At 24.6% G+C, this 27,036-nt stretch overlaps 1 protein-coding gene across 1 annotated transcript in view; it reads left to right on the forward strand.

Moving 5' to 3' along the window:
* Positions 1-27,036, forward strand: part of LOC129971915 (PE-PGRS family protein PE_PGRS33-like) — a 122,642-nt gene that overhangs the window by 6,968 nt on the left and 88,638 nt on the right. Inside the window, exons 2-12 of the mRNA XM_056085893.1 lie at positions 7,253-7,273; positions 10,211-10,219; positions 10,634-10,654; positions 12,715-12,735; positions 16,175-16,195; positions 18,102-18,122; positions 19,611-19,631; positions 25,694-25,714; positions 25,864-25,884; positions 26,185-26,211; positions 26,305-26,322. Of these exons, the coding sequence (XP_055941868.1) occupies positions 7,253-7,273; positions 10,211-10,219; positions 10,634-10,654; positions 12,715-12,735; positions 16,175-16,195; positions 18,102-18,122; positions 19,611-19,631; positions 25,694-25,714; positions 25,864-25,884; positions 26,185-26,211; positions 26,305-26,322 (222 nt within the window). The remainder of the gene's footprint in view (positions 1-7,252; positions 7,274-10,210; positions 10,220-10,633; positions 10,655-12,714; positions 12,736-16,174; positions 16,196-18,101; positions 18,123-19,610; positions 19,632-25,693; positions 25,715-25,863; positions 25,885-26,184; positions 26,212-26,304; positions 26,323-27,036) is intronic.

Below are 27,036 nucleotides of genomic sequence, written 5' to 3' on the forward strand. Positions count from 1 at the left end.
TTACATTTCGTTAGAATGAACTATTTTATGACGAAGATTTTTTTTCCATGGAAAATTTGTCACGCAAATTATTAAAATTGTAGGACTTTTATAAGACTTTTAAACAATACTTTGTCATTTAGTAAATGTGCAAATATATGAATAATTCGAAAATATTAACAGAAATAGCTGCCTTTTAAATTAATTTAACTTACTTATCAACTAAATTATTTTACATTTGATATTACTTACTTTGCATTTTAAATTCATTCACTTAATTGTAGATTTAAAGTTGAAAATTCAATAATTCGATGAGTGAACCAGAATCGTCATTGTATGCGAAGGGGTTAATAATGATAGAGAAATACAATTCATATTCTGAGAAGAATTAAAATAACAAAAGGAGTCCCGTCTACTTCGCGTTAGTGAACAAATCAACCATTTTCATAAAAGATAATTGTTTAAATCCTCACTTGATAGTTTATTTTTTCCCCTTTATTTCACATACGTAAGGCGTTTTTCTTCCCAAAAAAGCCGAAATTGTAAAAAAGAATATAGAGGAAGGTGAACATAATGCAGATGTTTTCATTTCTAATTTTATCTTTCTTCTGTGAAAAATTCCAATTTATATAATATTAACATTTATTAATTGTATTAATAAACAATTTGAAATTATTTTGGGTAATTTGAAATTTCAATATAATTTTGTAATTTTTCTTTTATTTAAACTGTTTCTATTAATCTCATTCTTTCTGATTCGTATCTTTATTGATCGTGGGACAATGACTTTTATACATATTTCATTTATTTGCTTGATTAATTTTCTAATATAAATGTTTTCAGTAAAAAAAACAAAAAACCGTCTTATTTTTAAAAAAAATATTTAAGAATGTTTGATATGAATTGCACAGTTTATTTTGAAATTTTTTGCAAAATTCAAAATGCTGTTAATAAAAATTGTTTGTCCATAAAAAAAATTAAAAGATTATTTATTAAAGTTACATTTTTTATTATTATTTGATTATTTAATTAAAATTATGATGAATTTTAAATAAAATTAGAAATTAAAAAAATTAGAAAATGAATTAATATCTTTAATTTTAGTTTGAAAGCCATTATATTCTCTTCTTGACTCACTTATTGAATCAATTATTTCTTTTTTAATTTTAAGATAATCGTTTTTTTAAGATGCCTTCAAACTAAGATTAATTTTGTATGGGTATTAATCAATTTAGTTTTGAAAATCATTATCATTTAATTATATAATTACTCCTTTTTTAAATTAATCAAGTTTCCACTATAAAATCAAAAATTTTTCATTCGATCAATTATTCGCTAAGAAATGAAATATTTCCTTTTAATTACTGTTTCAAGTGAGTTCTAAAGAATGAAGTGGACAAAATTGGTTTTCTAAAAGTGAAGATATGAATTTTTTAATCTGAAAAATCATTGGAGAGCTTTTAAAAAAACATTTTTCTATTTTGCTTGTCTTTATATTCTCGGTCATTTTGCCCTTCTTGTCTTTTAACCGTTTATTTCAGAAATGATCCTAGGATAGAATACATGTTTTACATGAAAAATATTTTTTGATCAACATGAAAAATTTCATTTTTATTTGTTTCAACCAAACGATAACATATATGTTTGATCAACATGGAAAATTTAATTTCTTATTATTCAAACCAAACGATAATTTATATTTTGATAAGCATGGAAAATTTTATTTTCTTTTCTTTTGATCAAAAGATAAATTATATTTTTGATCATCATGAAAAATTTCATTGTCATTTGTTTTGAACAAAAGATAAATTATTTTTTTATCAGCATGAAAAATTTCATTTTCTTTTGTTTTGACCAAAAGATCAATTATATTTTTGATCATCATGAAAAATTTCTTTTTCGTTTGTTTTGGCTAAAAGATAAATTATATTTTTGATCAGCATGAAATATTTCATTTTCGTTTGTTTTGACCAAAAGTTAAATTATATTTTTGATCAGCATAAAAAATTTCATTTCTTTTGTTTTGACCAAAAAATAAATTATATTTTTGATCAGCATGAAAAATTTCATTTTCATTTTTTTGACCAAAAGTTAAATTATATTTTTGATCAACATGAAATATTTGATTTTCGTTAATTTGAACCAATGATACTTATAATTTTAACTGTATTTATTTTGTCTGCACATATTACAAATCATCAAAACAATATAATTTGCAATAAGATAAATTGGAATTATAAATTTATTGTTTAAATAAAAACTCATCACAAATAATTAGATATTTAAATCATTGATCAAATACGGTTTCATTTTTAATGTATAGATAACAGTCTTAATTTCTAAACAAATTTTTAATTGGTATGTTGCTTGCGAAATTGATGATTGCACCAAATGGTTGATGGTTTGTCACCAAAATATTTTTAAATGCAAATAAATTTATTCATTGAGTGCTAATCATTATTGCATATTATGGTATTATATTTTTTTATAAAGTAAGAAAAATGAAAAAATTCGTGTACGAAGTGTCATTTTTTTAATATTAACCAAGAATTTCTTTTTTAGATTATGCTGATGAAGATTGTTGTGAGTATTTCTAGAAAATAAGAATTTCATGATAATCTTTTTTTTTAATTTTTATTTATCTACTTTTTCCCGAATACAAATATTTTTTTAAAAAATTATCCTTATAATTTTTACGATGTGTTTACCTTAACACACATATTTATCAACCAATATTTAAATAAAAATGTATTGGTTATTTTATTGAAAGAAATTTTTATAATTTTATAAATAAAAACATTTTTTTTTCAATATTCAAAGAAAAAGCTTATATGAATGAATTTTTTGATCAAATTAATAGATTGTATAGAAAAATTTAATTTTTTTCCAACAAAGCGTACAGATAGTCAAAATTCAAAAAAAGTATTAAAAATGTTGTATTTTCAAAAAAAGTATTAAAAATGTTGTATTTTCAAAACAAGTATTAAAAATGTTTTCTATTTATTTTCTTATATTTCATTAAATAAACTGAAATATCTAAAGTATGTTAAAATGAGAAATAATTAATATAATTTATATTAATTTTATTATAATGTATTTCTCAGTATTCATAAAATAAAAATTTCCTATTACTACAAATTTTCGTTCAACAAATAGGCATTAATTTTATAAAAATTTGTGACATATAAGGAAGTCGTAATTCATCTTTGTAAGAAAGTACTATCAATGCCAATTCAATCTATTTTATCTTTTTATCTTAATTTTGCAACAAGCTAATAAAATAAAATTTTCTAATGAAAATTTCTTTAATCTAATGCAAGCTAACATAAATATTAAGAAATTTTTGACAATTGCCTAATTTAGCTATAGAAATTATAGGAAGTTATCGAAAAATGAAAATTAAATAATTTTATGCTTTTAATACCTTCCTCTATTTTCAGATGACGATGTAATGGATAGTAATGCCGGTAAACTAATATATTTTTTATAGTTATAGTAACTATTAAAATATTCTTTATCCTGAATATTTTAAAACTAAATTTCAATAACATATTTGTCCTGTTATATTTTACCAACATAATATTTTAAACAAAAATAAAAAATTCCAAATAATATAAGTTAACGTATATGTATTCGTAAAATATATTGGAAAAATGTTTTCAGTATCAGGTTATCAGAATATATATTGAATGTGCTTTCAAATAACTTCAGTAAAATAAACTTTATACTTTTATTAAGTAATTGTATGGTTAAATCACATTCCATACATTTGAAATACTTGAAAAATCGATTATTTTTGGATAATTTATTATTTTCAAGAAAAAATAATCAGAAAATTTCGTCAAAAATTTCTACAATATTAAATATGGTCTTATTTTTATCGAAGTACGAAATATTTGATTTGAAATAAAAAATAATATATTTTGCTTTTGATATTCTTAAAAATATTTCATTATCATTCAGCGAGAAAATTAATAAATAATTATTCAATTTTAGGGTTATTAATTCCATGCTATTATTGCTTTAAAATTCTTTCATTTCTGCTTATAAATACTATAAAAGGGATTTTTCATAGCCACTAAAAGTAAAAAAAAAGCAAAAAAGAAAAAAAAGAATGAAAGAATTTATAACTGAAAATAATGTTAAACACATTTTTTTGATTTTGAAGGAAATGTTCATGATATTCAAGAATTTTAAAATAAAACACTTCTTTCAACCATTTAACATTTCTTAAAGGGTAAAAAACAGTTCTTTCAGAATATTTTATTCAGGAGAAATTACAGTCGCATCTGATTTTTTACGTGATAATAGAACTGAAAGCATTTGTTTCAATACTGTTAATATCAAAAGTAAAGTTTGACAACCTACTTCAGGAAGTGTGATGTATTAACTTCATTGAATAAATGCGCATTAAACATAGGATAATTTTTTTTCACTAAGCTCAAAATCAAACAAGCGATTCGCAAAAACAGCTGACTTTTTCTTTACATTTTAGAAAACTTTGTGCTCATTTTTTAAATGAAATACTTTCTTTTATTTCCACGCTTTTATTTAACGAAACATGTTATATATTTGTAATGACAGAATTTTGAAAATCGATGTCTAATATATTTTCTGATGTTCTATTGTTTCTGAAATTTCGCTGAATTGTATATTTTTGATGTTATGATTATAATTTTATGAGATCTTAAATATCAGTTAATTGTTTAGTTTTATTTAACTTTAATTCAACATGAGATACACTTTCTAGGAGTTCATTTGTTTCATAACAAAAGTATTTAATGATTATAACATGTTATTTTAAATACTGAATGAGAGTAAAAATGAATTTCCAAAAGAAATTGATTAATGTAAACTAATTATATAAATATTGTTTTAATATCTGCTTTGACCTCGGTCTTTCAACATTAATATATAATAATTTAAATAAAAGTTTTTATCTCGAGTTTCGATTAATCTAGTGATTTTCATAATAGCATGCGGTTAAAATTCGCTAATTATTTCTTTAAGCTATTAGTGGACCAAATCTTAGCTGAAAAGATTGGAATTTTTAGTAGAAATATTTTTAAGAAAATTTTTTATAAATTATCTCACTCACTATAAGTGATTTAAGATCTACCAATTGTACCATTTCTCTTTGTGAGAAATTTAACGTTTTCTTTTTTTATAATATTGGACATGTTTGCATATGATAATTAGCAAATTTAAAATTGCTATTATAACTGTTTATTAATAAAATATCTTTTTGACAGATAATCCTTGTAAGTATATGTAATGACTTAATTCTTCTAGAATACATTATTACTACAAATGGGAAATGAAATTTCATTTTATTGGATATAAAATATTTTTATAGAAGTGGATACGAGTTTTCTTTTTTCATTCCTTTGAAAATTGCTTTTGGTAATTCAATATAAATGAATGATAATCTCTTCAATATAAACGGATAAAATGATTTAAATAGTGTATTTAAGAGTGCAAATGATTTGTAGTATGCAATAGAATAAAAAAAGACAAAGTTTAAATAGATTAGATTTTAGAAAGATATACAATATGTTTAAATAGAAATATATTAATATTAGAAAGCATTTTCATGATTTTCTAATAAACTCTAAGCAAATTTGTATTTTATTTAACATAGAACTTTGCCTTTTCGGTTGTTTTTTCTTTATTATTTATTATTTGGGTTCAGCAGGTAACTAAAGTAAATATTACCAGGTTGCAGGTCTAGATAAAGCTTATATGTTTTATCTTATTTGTTTCTATTTAATTTGTCTAAATTTAAATGTTCATTCATGCACGGTACGTTGCAGAAAGCTAGGAACATTTTCAAAGTTTTAAACGATTTCCGGAGATCAAAAATGATATCAGAGAAATGATGAAAAATAAAAAGAATAATTTGTAGCGAATAAGTTTCAGATATGAAAGAAAGAAAATTAAAGAATTAATCAAGTAATCCTGAATGAAGAATTGGATGACCTAGTTATAACATCTGGTTTCTTAGCAACAGCTGAAAGCAGCGAAAATGAAAAAGGTAAAACGCTTGAAAATCTTAATCTGAATCCCAATGCTTGAAAATAATCTTGAAGTCAAAGAGATTGTTAAGAAAGGCAGAGGAAATGCACGGAATTAGATTTTCGTTCATACATGGTAAGTCGCAGATTACTATGTACGTTTTCACAACATTTAAATGATTTCAGGCGATCAAAAATGATATCAAAGAAATCATACAAAATAAAAAAAGTCAGTTTCAGATATAAAAGAAGGAAAAATTAAAGAATTCATCAAAAATGAAGAATGAAGAGTTGAATGATCTTATATCAACAGTTGATTTTTTTTTAGTACAAGTTGAAAATAGTGTTGCTGAAAGAGATAAAAGACTTAAAACTCAGAAGAAATTAAAAGAATTATTAGGAAAGTCAATAGAACTGTTTAAAATTAGAGTTCGGTACCAACAAAAAAAAAAAAGATATGTTGTGATAGGTTTAGAATAATTTTGCTCACTTTACCACAAGACTTAGCACAAATCCTCAACCTACACATACTCGTTTGTTTAAGAAAATTGCACCACTTTTTTTATTTTTATACCTAATTTAACGTACTTATCAAGTATCTTATTTTTATAAATTTATAATATTAGAATTATTTCAATTAATATTTTATTTCATTTTTAATTACATGTTTCAATTTGTTTATGCATACTATTTAAATTTGCATTTAGTACATGCATTTATTTACATTTAGTATATTTTGCATTTGTTGTAACATATTACTTTATTTTGTGTGTTTTTGCATTAATACCCACTTTTGAATTAAAAGGTTAACTTTACTAAATACAGAATAATTTATAAGCGCAATGTGATAATGATGTAATTGTCGGTTTCAGCAAGGGTTCTTTATAATGGTGAATTTTTTTTGAGCTGTCTAGCAACAAAGCTTTCAAAGCGCCTGCGTGTGAACACTTCAGTCTTTTCACCATTTTTAGAAATAGTTACCACATTAGTCTTATTTTTTTAAATGAAAATTCATATATCCTATCAATTATGAAAGTTTTATCTATACTGAAAATTTATTGGAAAGAATATCCGTAAACTTCTGTAAATTGTGAATATAGTAAAGTATTTCGGTACCGAAGCATGGCAGTTTCAATGACTTTAAATTAAAATTTTTATAAATTCATCTAATTATTATTAAAATTTAATTTTCATACTTCTTCAATTTTACTTTGTGAATAAGTTTCTTAAAATTTCATTTTTATTATTTCATTTTATAGCTTTAGAACAAGCAATTCAAGGTAAGAAAACATTAATTCATTAAATAAAAAAAATGTAAATAACAGCATGAATTACATAAATCATTTTCTTGAAAAAAATATCACTTTAAAAGAAGGAGGTGAAACAATTTTCATTTTATGAAGTGATAAAAATGTGAGTCTATTTCTTTAAAATCTTTTGGGACAATGAAGGACGCTTTTAAATTTTTAAACTTCCCTGGAATTTTATACTCAAATTTTTGATATTGATATCTTATTTAATAAATCTTTTAAGAAGTCGAAGTTGTTATTGAAAACTATATTATTTGCTATGGTGATTTATTTCCTAACAAATTAAATTGGTGTCGGATTTATTGGTTTCTTGCAGTAATTGCATAAATAATTGGTGGATTTTCGACTTTCAAAACGAATGTTACCAGAGATAATAATCGATTCTTAGAACATTACATCAAGCTCAAAAAAATATCAAACTTTAAAATAGATTAGATCAGACAAACCTTTGATCAAATTATCGTCTGTGAAACTGATTTGAACTTATTTTCTTTGAACTGATGGTGAATGCAGTTTTGTGAATATTTTAAGGATGAGAATAACATAAGAATGAATTTTGTAAAAGATCGGATCGAATTTCTTTCTGAATTTTAGTAAGATTATTGTTTCATCATTTTAAAGATAAGCTTTTGTATGCTTTGCGTGGTATGGCTATATCAGCTTTTGCGCAATAAAACTTCAACTTATCAATTATTTAAAACTTCAAATCAATTAATTAAAGCTTCAAAATATCAATTAATTAAAGTGTCAACTAATCAAATAATTAAAGTGTCAACTAATCAAATAATTAAAGCTTCAATTTATCTATTAATTAAAGATTTAACTTGTGAATTAATTAAAGCGTCAACTTATTAATTAATCAGAACTTCAAATCATCAATTAATTAAAGTTTCAATTTATCAATTCATTAAAGTTTTAATTTATCAATTAATTACAGCTTCAACTTATGAATTAATTAAAGCGTCAACCTGTCAATTAATGAAAGCTTTATTTTATCAAACAATTAAAGCTTCTACTTATCAGTTAATTATAGTGTCAACTGATCAATAAAAAATAGCTAATTCAAAGCTATTTTTGAACTGGCCAAAATAAGTTTGAATTATAAATAATTTCTACTCCGCAAACATGCATCCCCGCGTATTTGTTATTTATTCATGAATATTTGCAAATCATCAATACATTAAGAAAAGAAATATTCTTTTTCCTATTATTGCATATTTTTATCCCGTTTTTCAGATTTTAAAATGAATATTGATGGTATGAATATTATTATCTTATTTTCTTAATTCAAAATTCTTAATTCAAAATGATATTTTTCTGATTTTTTTTATTTAAATAACTTTTTAAAAAATGAATATACTTACTAGGCATACCTTTGTTAATCTTTGCTTTTTTATTAAGCGATTCTGATATAATTACAGGTAACATTTTGCTGAGGATAAATATTAGTTGATCGAAATTTAAGATTAAAATAATGAAGTAGTACACCGATTAATTTAAGCCGATACGATATTTTAAGGGATATAACATGGATAAAGTTAGAGATGCTAGGCTCAAATGATTATTTTCTTAATAGTTTATGTATAATATAATCTACTTAAATTCACTGTTGCGTTTGTGTACGGAAATTAAAACGAAAAGCACTTGAATTATTTGCCGTCTTCTGTACTATAGGTATTTGAAGCCCGACACCAATAAAAGGAGGTTTTTCTATACATCTCATAGCTTAAAACTTTGATGGAATTTAAAATCTTTAAGCCCTAATTTAACCTTTTAACTCAATGCACGACATTTAAATCTCTTTCCAACTTAAACACTAATCCTATGAGCAACATCCGTGTGATCAGGAATCCTAGCAATCGACAAGTAACTTAAACTCTTCAAGGGTATTAACGTATGTGTACGTTTAATGTTTTGGCTCATTACGAATATTTTAAGCGACGAAAATGTTATGTGTTAGATAAGAACTCAGAAAAAAAATTCATTTCTTCTCACTCCTTAAATTGCTGTCAGTATAAAAGGATTAAAATATAATTAAAAAATTTTTTGAATTAAAATTTGTCTTCACTTAGGGTAAAGAATTATAAGCCGTCAAAAAAGTCGATTTCCAATTTTAGAGTCATAAAATCGATGACACATTTTTCTTATTGAGAAGTGGATTATTTATGTATTTCATAATTATCTGTTGACAACTGTGATGATCACAGTTATCTGTTTATATACTGCTGACAGATGTGTAGTTAATTTTGAAAAATTCAATCAAAAAGGGTCAGAATCATAAAAATACATTTATTTTTATTTTTATCAAAACGTGTTGTTTTCAAATTTAACAATGAATTCACTAATATTTTTTGTATTACGTTCAAATGCAACAAAAGTTTTAAAATGTATAATTCTGAGTATGAGAAATTTTGTTATAATTTTTATAATTTTATGTATTATGTATCTATTTTTTATACATTTCTATTTTTTAAAAACTAACACTAGGTTAATTTGGAGGTGTTTTTTTCTGCAAATTCAATTAAGTGTGTGCAGATTGGAGTATCCCAAATAAATTTTGATTCGTAAAAAAAATAATTTCTTTTAATATGCACATATTTTTGTACTGTTTTGTAATGAAAGCATTATATTCCTCAAATATTTTAATTTAAATAAAAATTTTATTTAGCCGAAAATTCTTTTTTCTTAATATCTACATTCAGACGATTTTCATTGAGGAGGATTTCCTAATTTTCTTAAAAATAAAGTGTTATTAAAAAAATTAAAAATAGTTAAAATCATTTTTAACGTTAATTTATATGTAGGATGTTTATTTCTGACTAATTGGAAAATAAATATATTAACTAAAAATTCATTAATTTTGGAAATATTATTAGATTATGTACTAATGTTTAAATATTTTTGCAGATAATCCATGTAAGTATTCTTAAATGAGATTTTTTTAGATATATATTAAATACCAAATGTAAATATCTTTTAGACATTTATAAATTAGATAAGCACATTTATAATCTTTGTATTCTTAATGAAAAAAATTTACCTCCAGAATAAATAAGATAGTTTCCCTGTGAATAGCATAATGCTAGAAAAGTTCAATTGTTGGTTTGAAATGTAATAATATTTTTAAATTTATATAAGATGTGTTAAGATAAGTAATAGTTCAATGGATGAGTTTAAAATTTTAAGAATAAGTTTTGCTATCATTTTTACGCGTAATAATTGCAATGTTTGTACATAAATCTTTGCAATTTTTTTTAAATATGGGGGGAAAAAAACTTACTATTTTTACGTTTTTTTTTTTTTTTTTTTTTTTTTTTGTTTTTTTTGCAGATTTGCAAAAAGTAATTCAAGGTAAGAAGTATAATTATGATTTTAAAAAGTATTAATACTGAAAATGTAAATTTTCATGTTCCTATTTGAATATTAATTTAAAGAGTTTCAGAAGAAGTAAGAACGTGTGCCATTTGATTGTCAGGACAAAGCCTCTTCTAAATTATATTGCAGTTATTAAAATCAAAGCAGTACTTTGTAGAAAATTTAACCTATTTACTTTTTTCTGTAGCAAAAAAAAACAATAATAATATGATTTTGGATGATAGACTAAATGCAATAAAAGTAATAAAAATAAAGGCTATTTTGAGAGATTACTTTTATTCGTGTACTATCACCTTTAAATGAAATATGGGAATTTAACCAAAAAATTTTAAAACAAGAGAGGCTGATAGTAATAATCTGACAAATTGTGTTAATATTATATATATATATATATATATTTTAAAATTAATGTTTAGTATTTTTTTATTATACCATAAATTCCGATTTAATTTTTCCTGAATTTCATCACAAAGCTTTGTGTTTTTAAGATTTTTTTTTTAATTTTCCGTTTTTAATTTATGTATTACATTTTTCAGTATATGGTATTCTTGCAAGAGATCGTGCATACGAAACTCTTATTTTTTAAATCTTTATAATTTTTTTTTAATTTTCAAAAGATATTTTATAAATTAATGTATCAAAATAATGGAATTTTGTAGGAAAAATAATTAAAAATAAAAAAAAACTCTCATCCAGGTAGCATTACACGTACGAAATTAAAATTTAATAAAACTTAGATAATTAACAGAATAATATTAAGCCCTGATGATTAACAGATTCTCATTTAAGTTCTGAAATTATTAAAGTAATTTATCATAATCGGAAACATATAAGTTTAAAGAATCTAATGAACAAGTGAGTGAGTTAATTGAAATAAAGCAGACAAAAGGAAAGGGATAGCAAACATTCTCTTTTTTAAAATTTTTCTGATGTAAGAATTATTTTCTTCTGCGATATTAAGATTTTTTTATTATTCGTTCAATTTTATCACCAAATTTAATTACTTCAAATATTATGATATCACTATTTTATCAAAATGTCGCAAGTCGAAAATTACATGCAGCAAAACATTTCACTTTTTGGATGAAATAGGTGGAAGTGGTATTGATTTATGACATAAAACGATTGTAAATCAAAATATATTTTGATTTTAAATTGAAAAACATTAGTCCATGATATTTTTGTTTTGATTTGATGATAAAATGGTAGCTGAGAAATCGGTTTAGAAAATTATTTAATAACAGTGAAATTGCTAATTTCTTTGTACAGTCTGTTAGTCTTTTATAACTAGAAAGACCTTTACTCATAATGAATAAATATCCTTTGTAATAAGAGTAATAAAGAGTAAAATAGAAGAAAGTTGCACCTTACTTGGAAGCGAAATGGGAGATTTAATATTTTAGAGTTGTGAATTCGAGTCTTGATTATACTGGAAAATTTACAGGCACGTAAATTTGGTGTATATTATTGTTTGAATGCCACATAAATTTGGCGAAAGAAAAATTCGATTGAATACTTTCAAGTTACAGAATTGTGGCTCACTCTGTAGTGTTTCTCAGTTCTTTACTGTTTAAATAAACTTTATATAAAGGTGGAAAAAAATTATTTTATCATTTACCTTTTGTTATAAATTTTTCTTTCTAAGAAAGGAATATATAAATATTGTTTGCCGATAGGATATTATTATTAAGTTCCAAAAATTAATTTTTATAGAGTTTTTTTATACGCTCAGTTATTTTATATGATTGAATTAATAATTATGATGGATATAAGTACTTTTATGCAGCTGAGATATATAAATAATTAATATTTAAGGACTATCGGTTAACTTAAAAATCGTTACTTAACAACATCAGATGGCTTCAAATGTTGTTTAGAGGAAAAATAGTTCCAAAAATAAAAATATAATACAAAATATTGAATGTGCTATCATTAACATGCTTACATTAATATTTGTTTGCATATTGATGTGTTCATATAAATATTCAAAATAAATTATTTAATAATCTTAATTTATATAATTAATTTTTTTACAGACTTCAGAACGAAGATTATTGGTATGGATATTCATTTATATAATTTTTTAGAAATATTCTAGATAATGTTGTAGAAGGTAATGAATTTGATTTAAAAAAATAAAAAACACTCTTTTTCGAAACATTACTTTACGTCTTCGTTTATTTTTTCGAAAATATAGGAAATGATAAAGCTTTCATAGAAGGATTATGTTAATCGATACATCTTTAGAGACGCATAAAAAAATATTAATTTTAAAGACATCATTGAGTTTGAAAAAAATTTAATTGCATGTTTCTAAACCCGATAACTCAAAACCAAAAAGCTCTGATTGATTGAAAAACTCGAATGCGTTTCTTAGATCAAAATGAAAAGGTCAAAGCTTCTCAAAGAAGTGTTATAATAATAATAATTACCATGCGAATTCTCATTGACGTTAAACGAAAATTATATATTTTGCAAACTGCAAGCTATTATTTTGCATATAAAACAAAAATATTTTTAAAATTTATTTCATTTTTATTAACACTTTTTATGGAGGATATAATGAACAATATATCGAGTATATAATAATAAATTAACTTTAAAAGATAATGGAAATTACAGATAAATAATGCAACAATCTAACCAGTATTATAGAATCGATAAGCTTTTGAATTGTAAATTTACGCAAAGAGGTGTTTTTTTAGATGATAGCTTAGGAATTTATAAAGCGAAAGTTATAATGAGCATTTGAAACTAGAAGCTCATACTTCCTCCTGCTCTTGCTTTTCAGCTTTCATGATCAGCATTTTAGCAGCGCCATCTTGTGACAAAATTTTAAAAATTAAATTGTGCAAGGAATTAATCATTTATTAAGTAAAAATCGTCGGGTATCTTTTTTTCTTTTTCTTTTTGCAGATTGAACAGTGGTTGCGTTGTTTTCGTTTATACCTAGCGCATGATTTACAAAGTTCCATAATTAAAAATAAACAATGAGAAGCATCCGAAGACACAAATGAATAAATTTCATTTATTTTTAAATGAAGTTCATAATATTTTCTGAAAAGTTGTTTTCAACAGTATGTTGAGTTGTCATTATTATAAGAAATAAAGAAAAATAAAGGAAAATGATTATTTTTTCTTCCATTAGTATGATCAATATTTAATAACAAAGTAAATTTTCAATAGATATTTTTTTTTATTATCATAGTACCTTTGGCATGCTTATTATATTTAACATGAAAAATATTCTTTATATTTGATTCAAAAATATTCTTTCTTTATAATGAAAAATATTCCTCATTTTTTATTTAAAAATATTCTATCCTCATCATGAAAAATATTTTTTATATTTTATATTTTTATAGACATATATTTATTATAGTATAATTTTGTTACAGATTTTAAAAATAGAATTATAGAATAGAATATGGATTTCGTAACTTATTACTGAATCTAGAACCATTTCGTAACTTATTACTGCATTCACAGCCTTCCGGAACTTATTATTGCATTTATAGATATTTGGAAACTAATTATTGCTTCCATAGGAATTTTGTAGCTTTATATTGTATTTACAGCTATTTCGAAACATAATGCAACAACGTGTTAACCAAACTAATTTTATTTATTAGACATGTGTGTATTATCCGATCATATTCGAGAACTCTTAGATTATTAATAGCTGTTTTAATAACTTTAATTTTCATTCCTAAAACTTGTTTTGATATCAGTGACAATAATATTTTTTTAATTAGTGATTGTATGTGTTATAAATACCCGTTTTTCTCCACAAACCTTACCTCTTTATATCCTGACTGTTTAAGAAATTATTCACTTTTCTCTTAATAATAATATGATTAATAAAGTGCTAAACAATTGCTTTAATTCTAATATGATTGTGTGTTAAACATTTTGCTTTCATCCTAACATAATTAACAGTGTGATAAACATTTGCTTTAATTCTAATATGACTGTGTGCTAAACATTTTGTCTTCATCCTAATATGATTAACAGTGTGCTAAACATTTTGTTTTCATCCTAATATGATTAACAACATACTAAACATTTTGCCTTCATCATAATAGGATTAACATCATGCTAAACATTTTGCTTTCATCCTAATATGATTAATAGCGTGCTAAACATTTTGCCTTCATCCTAATATGATTAAGAGCATGCTAAACATTTTGCTTTCATCCTAATCTGATTAATAGTGAGCTAAACATCTTACCTTCATCCTAAAATGATTAACAGTGTGCTAAACATTTTGTTTTCATCCTGATATGATTAACAACATGCTAAACATTTTGCTTTCATCCTAATATAATTAACAATGTGCTAAACATTTTACTTTCATCCTAATATAATTAACAGTGTGCTAAACCTTTTGTTTTCATCGAAATATGATTAACATTATACTAAACATTTTGCCTTCATCATAATAGGATTAACAGCATGCTAAACATTTTGCCTTCATCCTAATATGATTAAGAGCATGCTAAACATTTTGCTTTCATCCTAATCTGATTAATAGTGAGCTAAACATCTTACCTTCATCCTAAAATGATTAACAGTGTGCTAAACATTTTGTTTTCATCCTGATATGATTAACAACATGCTAAACATTTTGCTTTCATTCTAATATAATTAACAATGTGCTAAACATTTTACTTTCATCCTAATATAATTAACAGAGTGCTAAACCTTTTGTTTTCATCGTAATATGATTAACATTAGGCTAAACATTTTGCCTTCATCATAGTATGATTAACAGCATGCTAAACATTTTTCTTTCATTCTAATATGATAAATAGTATGCTAAACATTTTGCCTTCATTATAATAGGATTAACAGCATGCTAAAATTTTGCCTTCATCCTAATATGATTAAGAGCATGCTAAACATTTTGCTTTCATCCTAATCTGATTAATAGTGAGCTAAACATCTTACCTTCATCCTAAAATGATTAACAGTGTGCTAAACATTTTGTTTTCATCCTAATATGATTAACAGCATACTAAACATTTTGCTTTCATCCTAATGTAATTAATAGTGTGCTTAACATTTGCTTGTCTCCTAATATGATTAATAGCGTACTAGATATTTATATAATTTTAATATATAACTGTGTACTAAACATTTTTTTTCCCATCCTAACATGATTAAAAGCGTTCTAAACATTTTGCTTTCATCCTAATATAATTAATAGCGTGCTTAACATTTGCTTTCCTCCTAATATATTTAATCGAGTGAAAAATATTTATTTCCATCTTAATATGAAAATTAGTATATTACACTTTTGCTTTCATCCTAATAAATTAATTCTAACTAATATTTCTAAAAATAATAATTTGCATTCTTTCGGAATCATGATGAACAGGACAGTTTTTCAAAACTAAAGCAAACCTCAATAATCAATAGTTTGATTTTTTTATTTTCCAAAATAAAATAAAAACAATGCAGTTTTATTATTTATATATATATTTTTTTATTTAGATGCTTTGAAAACTAACCAAGGTAGGTAGAAAATATTTCATATCGATTCCATATTTTTTTTGTTATTATAAAGTTACATCAAAATATATTATATGAATTACCAGATGGCCTAAGTGTAAAATAATTTATTTGAAAGTCATTTCTAAAATATGTCATAAACAGCCTTTTAGTTGAGAACACAATGCTCCATTTGGTATAACTTTTTCTTAATCTATTGCAAATAAATGATATTTTAAATATGAAATGAAGCAAGCAAAGTTGTTTTTAGTCACTATTCACCCTAATAAATAGATATAGTTTTTTTTTATAAACACTATTAATTTTTTTAATAGCTTCATTTTACAACTGTTAAAAAAAACAAAGGGAAAATGATTTTTCTTGATATTTTTCGAGCAAAATAAAAAAAAGTTTGTACATTAATTAAAATTTAACTCAAATTCACTTTTGTAGAGTTTTATTTATCAATTAAAACAATCATAGGTGAATACCCTTCTTTTTTTCAGTTGTAGGTAGATAGGAAATTAAATGTAAGAAGTTTAACACAAAAGCAAGCAAAATCAAATAAATCGTAAATGCCAACATAATATTTAGAGGATTTATTCTAGAAATTCAGCACTTATATAAATTTCCAACTGCATAAGTAGAAAATTCTACTTTTTACGAATACTGAAATTGTGGAAATCAGAACTTACCGATCACATATTTTGATTGTAGATATGTTTGCAAAATGTTATGAGGTACAATTGTAAAGTAATGCCAAATAAAGAGTTTTCAATCCGTATGTATTTTCAACATCTGCATATGCTCTACTTATGTAGTGTTTCTGATCATACATTTTTATACGATTATAACATATTTTTGTACATTATGACTTCTCTAATAATGTAACTACATCCGATCAGTGTACAAATACATTAAATCGATAGTGGATCTTTTGTAAAACATACTCTTATAATTAATACATTTTTGGACGAGTTACACGAAAAATGAAAATTTGGATTGTATTTCTCTATAAACATTTTTTTTTTTGCAATTTCTATTTTTGGGTCAGTATTATCATTCTTTCACTTGAACTTATTTATAAGCTTATTCTGCAAAACACAAAAATAACAAAATATTTGCAATTTTTTTTATTTGGATGTTGAGTGATATGCATCAATTTTGGAATAAAACGAATACAATTTTCCAACTGAAAATGGTTAAATTAATCACAAGAAAATTTGATGGATTTATAATAATAAGTATAGAAAAGGCAAGAAAAAAGTTTTATTTTTTTATCAAAAGAATGAGATTAAATATCTGGATATTAGCAGTTTTTAAACATGAATAATTTATGAATTAATCATTATAGAATATTATACTCCTGCTAATCGCAACTGACAAATAAAAGAATTATTGTCCCTTTTGCTACGGGTAATTATTTTAAAACGAAACAAAAAAAAATTATTTGAAAAATTATTTGATAGTCATTTATATTCCAAAATTATAAAAATAATTTTGGAATATAAATGACTATAAATAGCTATATCGTTTGCACATGAAAAACTTCATAATGACATTTAGTTGCAAGTAATTTTATTTGTATTAATTGGTCTAGATGAAATTCTGCATTATGTCTTTTAAAAGAGAAAATTGAAACCCGGGGTTTTTTATTTTATTTTCTATTGAAGAAATTTAATTCATATTATATTTTTTCTAATTCAAATTGAGCCAAAATGGGGTTTAATGCCGAAAGAAAACTTAATTTATAAGGGAAACACTATGATATTAATCGTTTGGCGAAATTTTATGTTAGTTGGCTTAAATTGAATTTATTTCTAAAAATAAAATTATTTCTAGCGATAAAATTTATATGTGATTTATCAATCAAATTATTGCTAAAAACTATGTTTATATACATAATTCTTACATTATTTCTCTTTTTTAGTTTTGATCAATGCCTATCTGAGTAAGTCTATGTTTGAAATTACTCCTGAATTAGAGACTTGAATAAAAATAATTTTTAATATAGATTTTATTTTGTTTCCTTATTTTAGTACTGATATTTTGTTTTCTTTTTCTAATTTTTTCTTAAATTTTTGTTTAAATTAAACTGCTGGATTTTAAGCACATTATCTGCATCAGAGCCGAAATTTTAAAAATGTAATAAATCTTAATTTTTGCATATCAAATCATGTTACAGAAAAGTATATGTCTATACATTAGGTAAACAACATTTGCCATGGTTTCATTAACAGTCGAATTTTATGAAAATTAGACATAAAATACTTTGATCAAGATGCATATTAAAGAACATATGTATTTTTAAAGCTACGTTCCATTGAAAAAAGAAGAAACTATACTATATTGGCTGTATCAAACCTAGAGTCAGTCTTTTCTCAATAGCAGAAAAGGCAATGTTACGATATTTTCAAATTCTAAAGCATTATGACTACCGGATAGCCTTGTAGAAATATCGCATATTAATTTTATCTGAAAGGTTAAAAATGAAGAGATTACTTTAATATACTTGAAGAGATCATAATTTTTTCTATGATCTCTTTCTTTGTACTACTTTAGAGAATCTTAAGCATTCTTTCAAGTGAATCAAATCCAGTTTTGTGCTTCATTTTTAATTCTCTAAAAGATCAATTATTTTTTACTTAACATTATTTAAATCATAGATATAAACTTCAAACCTCTAAACATTGTTTCTGCGTTAAAACACTTTTATATTGAAAAAAATGCATAAATAGATTGAAGATTAATGTATTTAAACTTATTTATGTATTAAATCATTGCTTCAAAGATGTGCAAAATGTAAAAAATGTTTGAACTTTGAATTAAGGTTCCTAAACTAAATTTTTTTATTTATGTTGCCAGATCATAAAATTGCCAAAATAGCTTCAATATAATTCAAATTTTGAAATTTTTTAATTTTTCTTGTAATTTTAAAGGTAGAAGTAGTCATAATAAGCAACTAAAAAGATAATATAAATCTGGAGATAGAAAATTAATCCCGTGATTAAGGGTTATTTTCGTGATTAAGTAACTGATGATTTTCCTAATTTGTATACTAAATATTATCATGTACGTGAAAATGTGTATACAAGGAATGTATCCTTATACAATTTTTGACCATATTTATTTTAATTTATAATTCTTTTTCATCTCTAATATTTAGTTAAATATATTGGCAATAAAAATATTGTTTATTTAGTCACTAGTTTTAAGTAATATTAAGGATTTGAAAATGTCTTATTGTAGAATAGTTATCCCCCCCAAAAAATATTTCATAATTTTCATATTTAATCTTTTATAATAATTGATTTTATTGACGCTTTTGATCATTATCACGTATTACTTCATGTATTATCCTGTATCAATTTTTGTAAAATAAAAATGTTGAAATAAAGTTCGTGATGGATATGTTGTATTTTTATTTATTATTTTACAGATGATATAAGAGATTTATGGAGTAAGTAATTTATGAAGTGTACTATTAGATAGAATTAGCGATCGCAAATTCTAGTATGTAGTAGTAATTTTAAATAATATTCTCACATAAAAATTAATATAAATACGTCTTCACCACTATTCGCAAGATTTTTCATTTAAAATAAAAAAAAAATCGTTTTCAAAAAACACAATATAATCACTTAAATAATTTATTGAATAAATGTATAAAATTATGGAAAACTGTATTTTGTGTTAGATATTTCTGAGAATGGTTTAGTTGACTGAACTTTACGTCTTGAAATGGGATATTTCAGGTTACAAATTTCTGAAATTTCACTCTTGGCAACAAAAAGATTTTTCACAAATGTTTATGTAATGTGTTCAAATTTATCCCTCAAAAGTGCATAAACTTCCTTTGTTAGAAGCCAAAAATGGTTGAATTTAATTAACGATGTTTCCTAAATATATTGATTTTTATTCCGAGATATTACAGTCGAAAACTAAAAATGGAAAATATAACAAATGCTAAATTGCAAAAATAGAAATAAACTGAAAAATAAGCTTCAGGTAATTTTTTCCATTTACTATGTTTTCCAAACCAGTAATATTTTCTTCCACCTCAACTTTTTAAAACTTTTTTATCCATACAGTATACAGTGGCTCAAAAAATTGAGAGGACACCTTACTTTTACTTGATAAATCTGACTATCAATATAAATAACACATTACCGGGAAGTGCAAACATGTTTTTATTTTTACACATAACAAATGGTTTCATTTAGAGTAAAAATAAAGAAAAATCAACGAAAAACTTCCAAATTGAAAAGTTTCCGAAGCATTTTAAATAAACATACGAAGAATTGTGCCTCAAAAAATTGAGAATACACCAATGAAATTCTTGTAATATTTCACAAAGAAAGAACGTTTCTGTATTTAGTTATATGTCTTTTGGCTTTTATAATGGCCTCTAAACGTCGTGGTACCGATTCAACCCATTTTTGGTGGTATCTGGAGATATTTTACCCCAATCTTCTTGCACCACTTGTTTTAAATGGGTTTTGTTTCTAATTTTGTGTTTTTGAACCACTTTTTCGAGTATGGCCCATGAATATTCAATGGTATTGATGTCGGGGTACTGTGATGGTGTGTGTAATTACAATGAAAAAGACACCATATTTTGATGTTATGTGCATTCTGTTTGGGGTCGTTGTCCTACTGGAAAAGGGAATTTCCATTTAAACCCGAATTTTTAGCACTTTCCTTTCGATTGCTGCGACCATATGGTTCTTCCAACTTGCTGCAGGAACTTTTCAAATCATTGGCAGAAGTGTAAGTGCCGAAACTGTGCGAAATGCCATTAGACAAGCTGGATATAAAAGTCGCATTGTTGGAGAGAAACCGTTCATTAGCTTGCAAATTCAGAAAAAGCATTTGAAGTTTGCAAAAACTCATCTATTGAAGACCAATAACCTTTGGAAGAAAGCTATATTTAGTAATGAAAGAAAACTCAACATTTTTGTCAGTGACAGCCGCAGACAATTGGTACACAGTTGACATCGTACTGTATGGAGAAAGCCTAATACTGCTTTGGATCCAAAATATTTACGTCCTACAATTAAACATGATGATGACTCCCTCATGATTTGATGTTGCATGGTTTCATACGGGGTAGGAAATTTAATTTCTATAGATGGCATTATAAACGATATGGTTTACTTGGATGTACTTCGCAGCAATCTAAAGGAAAGTGCTAAAAATTTGGGTTTAGATGGAAATTCCATTTTCCAGTAGGTCACCGACCCCAAACAGAATGCACATAACGTCAAAATATGGTGTCTTTTTCATTGTAATTACACACACCATCACAGTACCCCGACATCAATACCATTGAACATTCGTGGGCCATACTCGAAAAGGTGATTCAAAAACACAAAATTAGAAACAAAACCTATTTAAAACAAGTGGTGCAAAAAGAATGGGGTAAAATATCATCAGATACCATCAAAAATGGGTCGAATCGGTACCACGACGTTTAGAGGCCATTATAAAAGCTAAAAGACATATAACTAAATACAGAAACGTTCTTTCTTTGTGAAATATTACAAGAATTTCATTGGTGTATTCTCAATTTTTTGAGGCACAATTCTTCGTATGTTTATTTAAAATGCTTCTGAAACTTTTCAATTTAGAAGTTTTTCGTTGATTTTTCTTTATTTTTACTTTAAATTAAACCATTTGTTAGATGTAAAAATAAAAACATGTCTGCACTTTCCGGTAATGTGTTATTTATATTGAAAGTCAGATTTATCAAATAAAAGTAAGGTGTACTCTCAATTTGTTTAGCCACTGTACATACATCAAAATTATTATCGTAAGATTAATTTTTTTGTTATTTATTGTGACGATTTCGGGTATATTTTTAAAGTTTTGTTTACTTTGAAGAACAAGCTAAATCTCTAATAACATGAGCCTTCGTGCCACGATAGCTACGACATTAATTACCCAGTGCACGTATCAGCATTTATTATTTAGCATCTAGTATTTATTATCTGGTAGACACTGGCGTATATTAGCCATGTTCATTCATGGCTTATATATGTCAGTGATATATAGCTTATATCACTGGGAGGATCCACCAAAACATATTTTTTAATGATCGAAAAAAATCTTAGACACTTCAACACTTTCCTGGTTGAAAACTATATTATTAGTTTAGTTTTGATCAGGAAATTTTTACTGCTTACTTCCATTTGTCTGCAGTTATTAAGATGATTATATAATTCTTAACGGGGCAGTGGATTCTATTAGACACTTTTCAGAATTATTCAGTTAAGATTATGAAATTTTTTATGCAAATGTATTAAAATATAAATACGTCAAATTACTTAAAAAACATTTTAAAACTAAATATAATATTTGCAAAAATTTTTTAAAGATATATAATTTTTAAAAATTTCAAAATAATCATGGCATTTCAATTTTTTTTTCTATTATTATTTTTTCTTATTTTCCAATGTAAATTTATTTGGACCAAACTGCGTATGATTTTGTAATTCCAATTAAATGCAAATGTTTTAGAAATATTTTTATGTACACTTACTGAATATTCATAGTTTTTTTTTTATGTTTTCTGAACTAAAATTGACTTTTTGCTACCTAAAAAAACTCGAAACATAAAATACATACCCCATTTTCTTTTAATGTTTCACCAGAATCTTTTATTATCAATTTGATTTCATTTCTCCTTAAATTAAGACACCAGGAACGATTCAAAGATAATTAAATCTAATTAAAATATCATTTTGAGGAAAGTATTTAAAATGTACTTTTTTTTCCTCTTAACCCTTGAAATATTTATTTTATTGAACAATACATTTTGCAACACTATTTTAGGTGAATATAAACATGTATTTTGATGATGAAGTGATAAAAATAAAATTGTATGTTTTCTCCCATTTTTACTTAGTTCAAAGTCCTCTGTCCCCTTAACCTTATTATTCGGCATCAAACTAAGCTACACAAAAATTAGTATATATTTTACATTTTTGAAATAATTATATGTGCTTCGATTCATGAAAGAAATAGTTTAGAAAAAGATTAATTTTTATTTATACATATAAGTGTAAACAATAATGTGCAAATTCTTCGAAATAATTTTTATTTTATGTATAAGTTTGTAACCGAAATTCACCACAACGTATCTTTTTTACACTAGACATTAATACTTTCATACATATATTTATCTAAATTATTTCCAAACAATCCTAAAATGCACTGCGCTTTGAGTACGAAATCAATTGAGGGAAAATTCATAATTTGTACTGATACTAACCAGCTATTTTTTACGGAATGTTTGATTTTGATAACGCGGCCCGTATCCATTAACTTCTCTATTTAAAACCATTATAATGTTTTATTGTCCATTTTTAATAATTATAGACCATATTAATTTTTTTCTCTTTATTTCTTGAACATAATTATTTTTACAAATAAAAATACATCCTTATAAATTTTAAACTATTCTTGTTTTTTTTCTAAACTAAAGAAGAAATTTCATTTAAATTCAGATTAATTTTCCGTTGGCAATGTATGGTTTTCAATGAATTATAATAATTTCATATTGTTGTCTTATATTTGCATTCACTTGTACCTTACAAAAGTTAATACGTGATTATTACGTTCGAAAATTCAATAAAAGGGTAAAATCCTAGATGGGCCCACCTCTTGGCGACTTATTTGAAATCTCGCCAAGTTGACTACTAATTGAATATTTGTTATTATTATTTTTCAATTAAAAACGATACTTGAAGGCTAGAAATAATAATAAATATAATAAATAAATAAAAATAAGAATAAAAAATAAATAAAATAAAATATATAATGTAAAATAATATAAATATAATATAAAATAAATATAATCTATACTTATAATAAAGCTCAATGTGTGTTGGCGCTCTACAGGCCAGACCATTCAACCTACAGCTACCAAATTTGGCACGTGTATACCAAGGAGGCCGAAAATGTGCACCTGGGGGTTATTTTTTCAAATTTTTAATTAGAATTTTAATTATTAATTAAAAACTAACTTTCACGCCAAAAAATTCTTCCATTTTCCCCACCGCCAACTTTTCCGCCAAAAAAATCTTCCATTTTCCCCACCGCCAACTTTTCCGCCAAAATAATCTTCCATTTTCCCCACCGCCAAATGAGTAAGGCTACAGATTTTTTTTCTCCCAACAGTAATGAGGCTAGGGTTAACATTTTTCGGCGGATTATTTCAAACGATTCTGTTTATTTTCTTAATGTTTTATGCATTTAAAATTAAACATTGTTAATTAATCTATGTTTCAGATTCATTCTAAAGTACTTTTGAATTAAAATAACACAGAATAAAGGAAATTAAAAATGTATAATCTGCATAGCGTTACCCCAACTGGCGTAGAAAAATTCACGCATTTGCGTTACTTAACTGGCGAAGAAAATTCACGCATGCGCATTGTTCTGATTGTTGTCATGACAACCACTATCAACGGATGATTTAAATTATTTTTAGGTTAGTTGCACGCTTTTGTAAGTAAATTGTATTTATGTTAGTTATATATTTTTTATATGTGCTTATAGTTTTAAGTACATCGTTTTTTAAATAGTTTTTTTAAACCTGTTTTAGACCGATTATTTTAAACGATTCATTTTATTTTCTTAGTGTTTGATGCATTTAAAATTAAACATAGATCTGTTCATGATGAATCTGAGAAAATTTTGTTGACAAATTCTTGAGATATTACATAAATTAAGAAAGATATTCTTTAGTGCCCATAAAGTTTAAACGCTCAGTGACTCTATTATCAGTAATCATATTATTAAAAAAATGCTTTGTTTCAGTAAAAAATATTATTATATTAATTGCAGATTAATCATTTACACTTTAATTTAAAGCATAAATTCTACGAGGGGTAACAGAATATTAGAGAGATACATATCACGTTATGACTGAAGGCCTTTATAATATTATGAGTGAATTATATGACTATCAAAATTTGAAGTTTTAAAATATTTTGCTGAAGAATCTATTAAAGTTGGAATTGCATAAAATATTTAATTATTAAAATTTTAAGGAACATTAAGATTGGTGAACCGGCTGGTCGCCAAAGGCGGCTAGTATAAAATAAATATAATATAAAATAAATAAATTAAAAATAAATAAAAAAAACCCCGTCTAGGTTGCCACATTGGCGACGTTATCGCCACTCGCTTGGCGAGAATTCAAAAATACGCCAAGAGGTGGGCTGTGCTAGGATCCACCGCAATAAAAGTTAGTTTTCTGTGCAGATCAAGCGTAGAATGGCTACAGAAATATCATTTATTATTTTAAAAATAAAATAACACAACAGTTATATAAACTAAGAGGTTTTTTACAGTTACATATGCAAATTTATGAGAGGTTTCTACTATTTGGGGCACAAAAATATGTTCTGAATTTTGAACTTTGGTATTAATAGAGATTGAAATTTATTTTTTTAAAACAAACAAAAGTCATAAAGTAAAATATATATTCATTTTCAATTTCATATTCATTTTTAGAGACAACAGTTGAAAGCATCGGTAAGTTTTGTACCATATATCTGACTCTTATTTTTATTAGGTTTGGTATATATTTTAATTGACGGTTTGAAACATATCATTGTAAAAATTCTGTATTTAAAAGATCTTAGAAATATGAAATTACATAAAAAAATTGTTTTCTTCATTAGGTGATCTAGGAAAAGATATAGGTATGTAATATCCATTTTTACTATTTCCAATTTTATAATAAAAAAAGAATTATTAGGATTTGATGGTAAAAAAAATAGAATTAGAAATTGATAATGAAATAATTCGGTAAAGCAATAATAAAGGATAAGATATAATCCCTAATAACGATACCACTCAATGATATTGGTTTATCTGCGTATTGCCAGAATGCTAAGTATTCGCAGATTCCCTAAGTATGAAATTTATAAAGAACAATAAGCAAACCAATTAAAAATGATTAATTGGATTCAATAACTAAATTAATTGAATTATTTTTCTAGGACTTGACTTAGATTTAGGAGCAGATAGTAAGTAGTAATATTTTTACAGATGATATTGAAACAAAGCAATTTTTTTTAAAATATGTAAAATGCATAACTGATTGCATTTTTTTCCTTCAGGTGATAACGATGAATGTGGTAAGTGTTATGTTTGATATTTTAATATGTAATTATAGAATTTATAGCACTAGATTAGAGGTGGTAGTTCAGCACTTTAACTGACAGGGATTCATTTACACATAATATGCAAACCAATTTATTTCTATAATTTAATTCTTATCAAAATTAAAAGTTTCAATAAAAAATTTCCTTAGACACCTAATTCGAAAACTAATATTAAAATTCAAAGAAGGTTAAAATTTTCATCAATTTGTTTCAATATTTCTTGATTAAAAACATTAAAAAAATGATTTTTTATTTAAATTTAATTTTAGAACTTTTTATTTACGATCTCCGACAATAGTATTAGTATTTAATAACATACTTTGCATATTTATTGCTGGAAGATTTTAATTTTTATATGAGTTTTCTATTTAAAATTGTATATGCAAGTGATATAATGAACTTTAAATTTATTTTCTCTGTCCTGAATATGGTATGCGTTTCGAAACAACTCTTCTCGAACTTCTGGATTCAGATTGACAAATAATTTCAATGTTACCTAACTAGAAATGGCTTGCTGCTGACATAATTAACTGTAATTTAAGCAATAAAATAGTTCCCTTTCACTGGCGATTTGATCTTATGTAAGGCTTTTAAACAAAACATTAAACTCTCTGCTAAATAATATTATTTATCTGATTATTTCTCACATGAAGTTTGTGCTATTGATATGAGGAATATTATTGGAAT

Source organism: Argiope bruennichi, chromosome 6 (genome assembly GCF_947563725.1).
Source record: "Argiope bruennichi chromosome 6, qqArgBrue1.1, whole genome shotgun sequence".
NCBI lineage: Eukaryota > Metazoa > Arthropoda > Arachnida > Araneae > Araneidae > Argiope > Argiope bruennichi.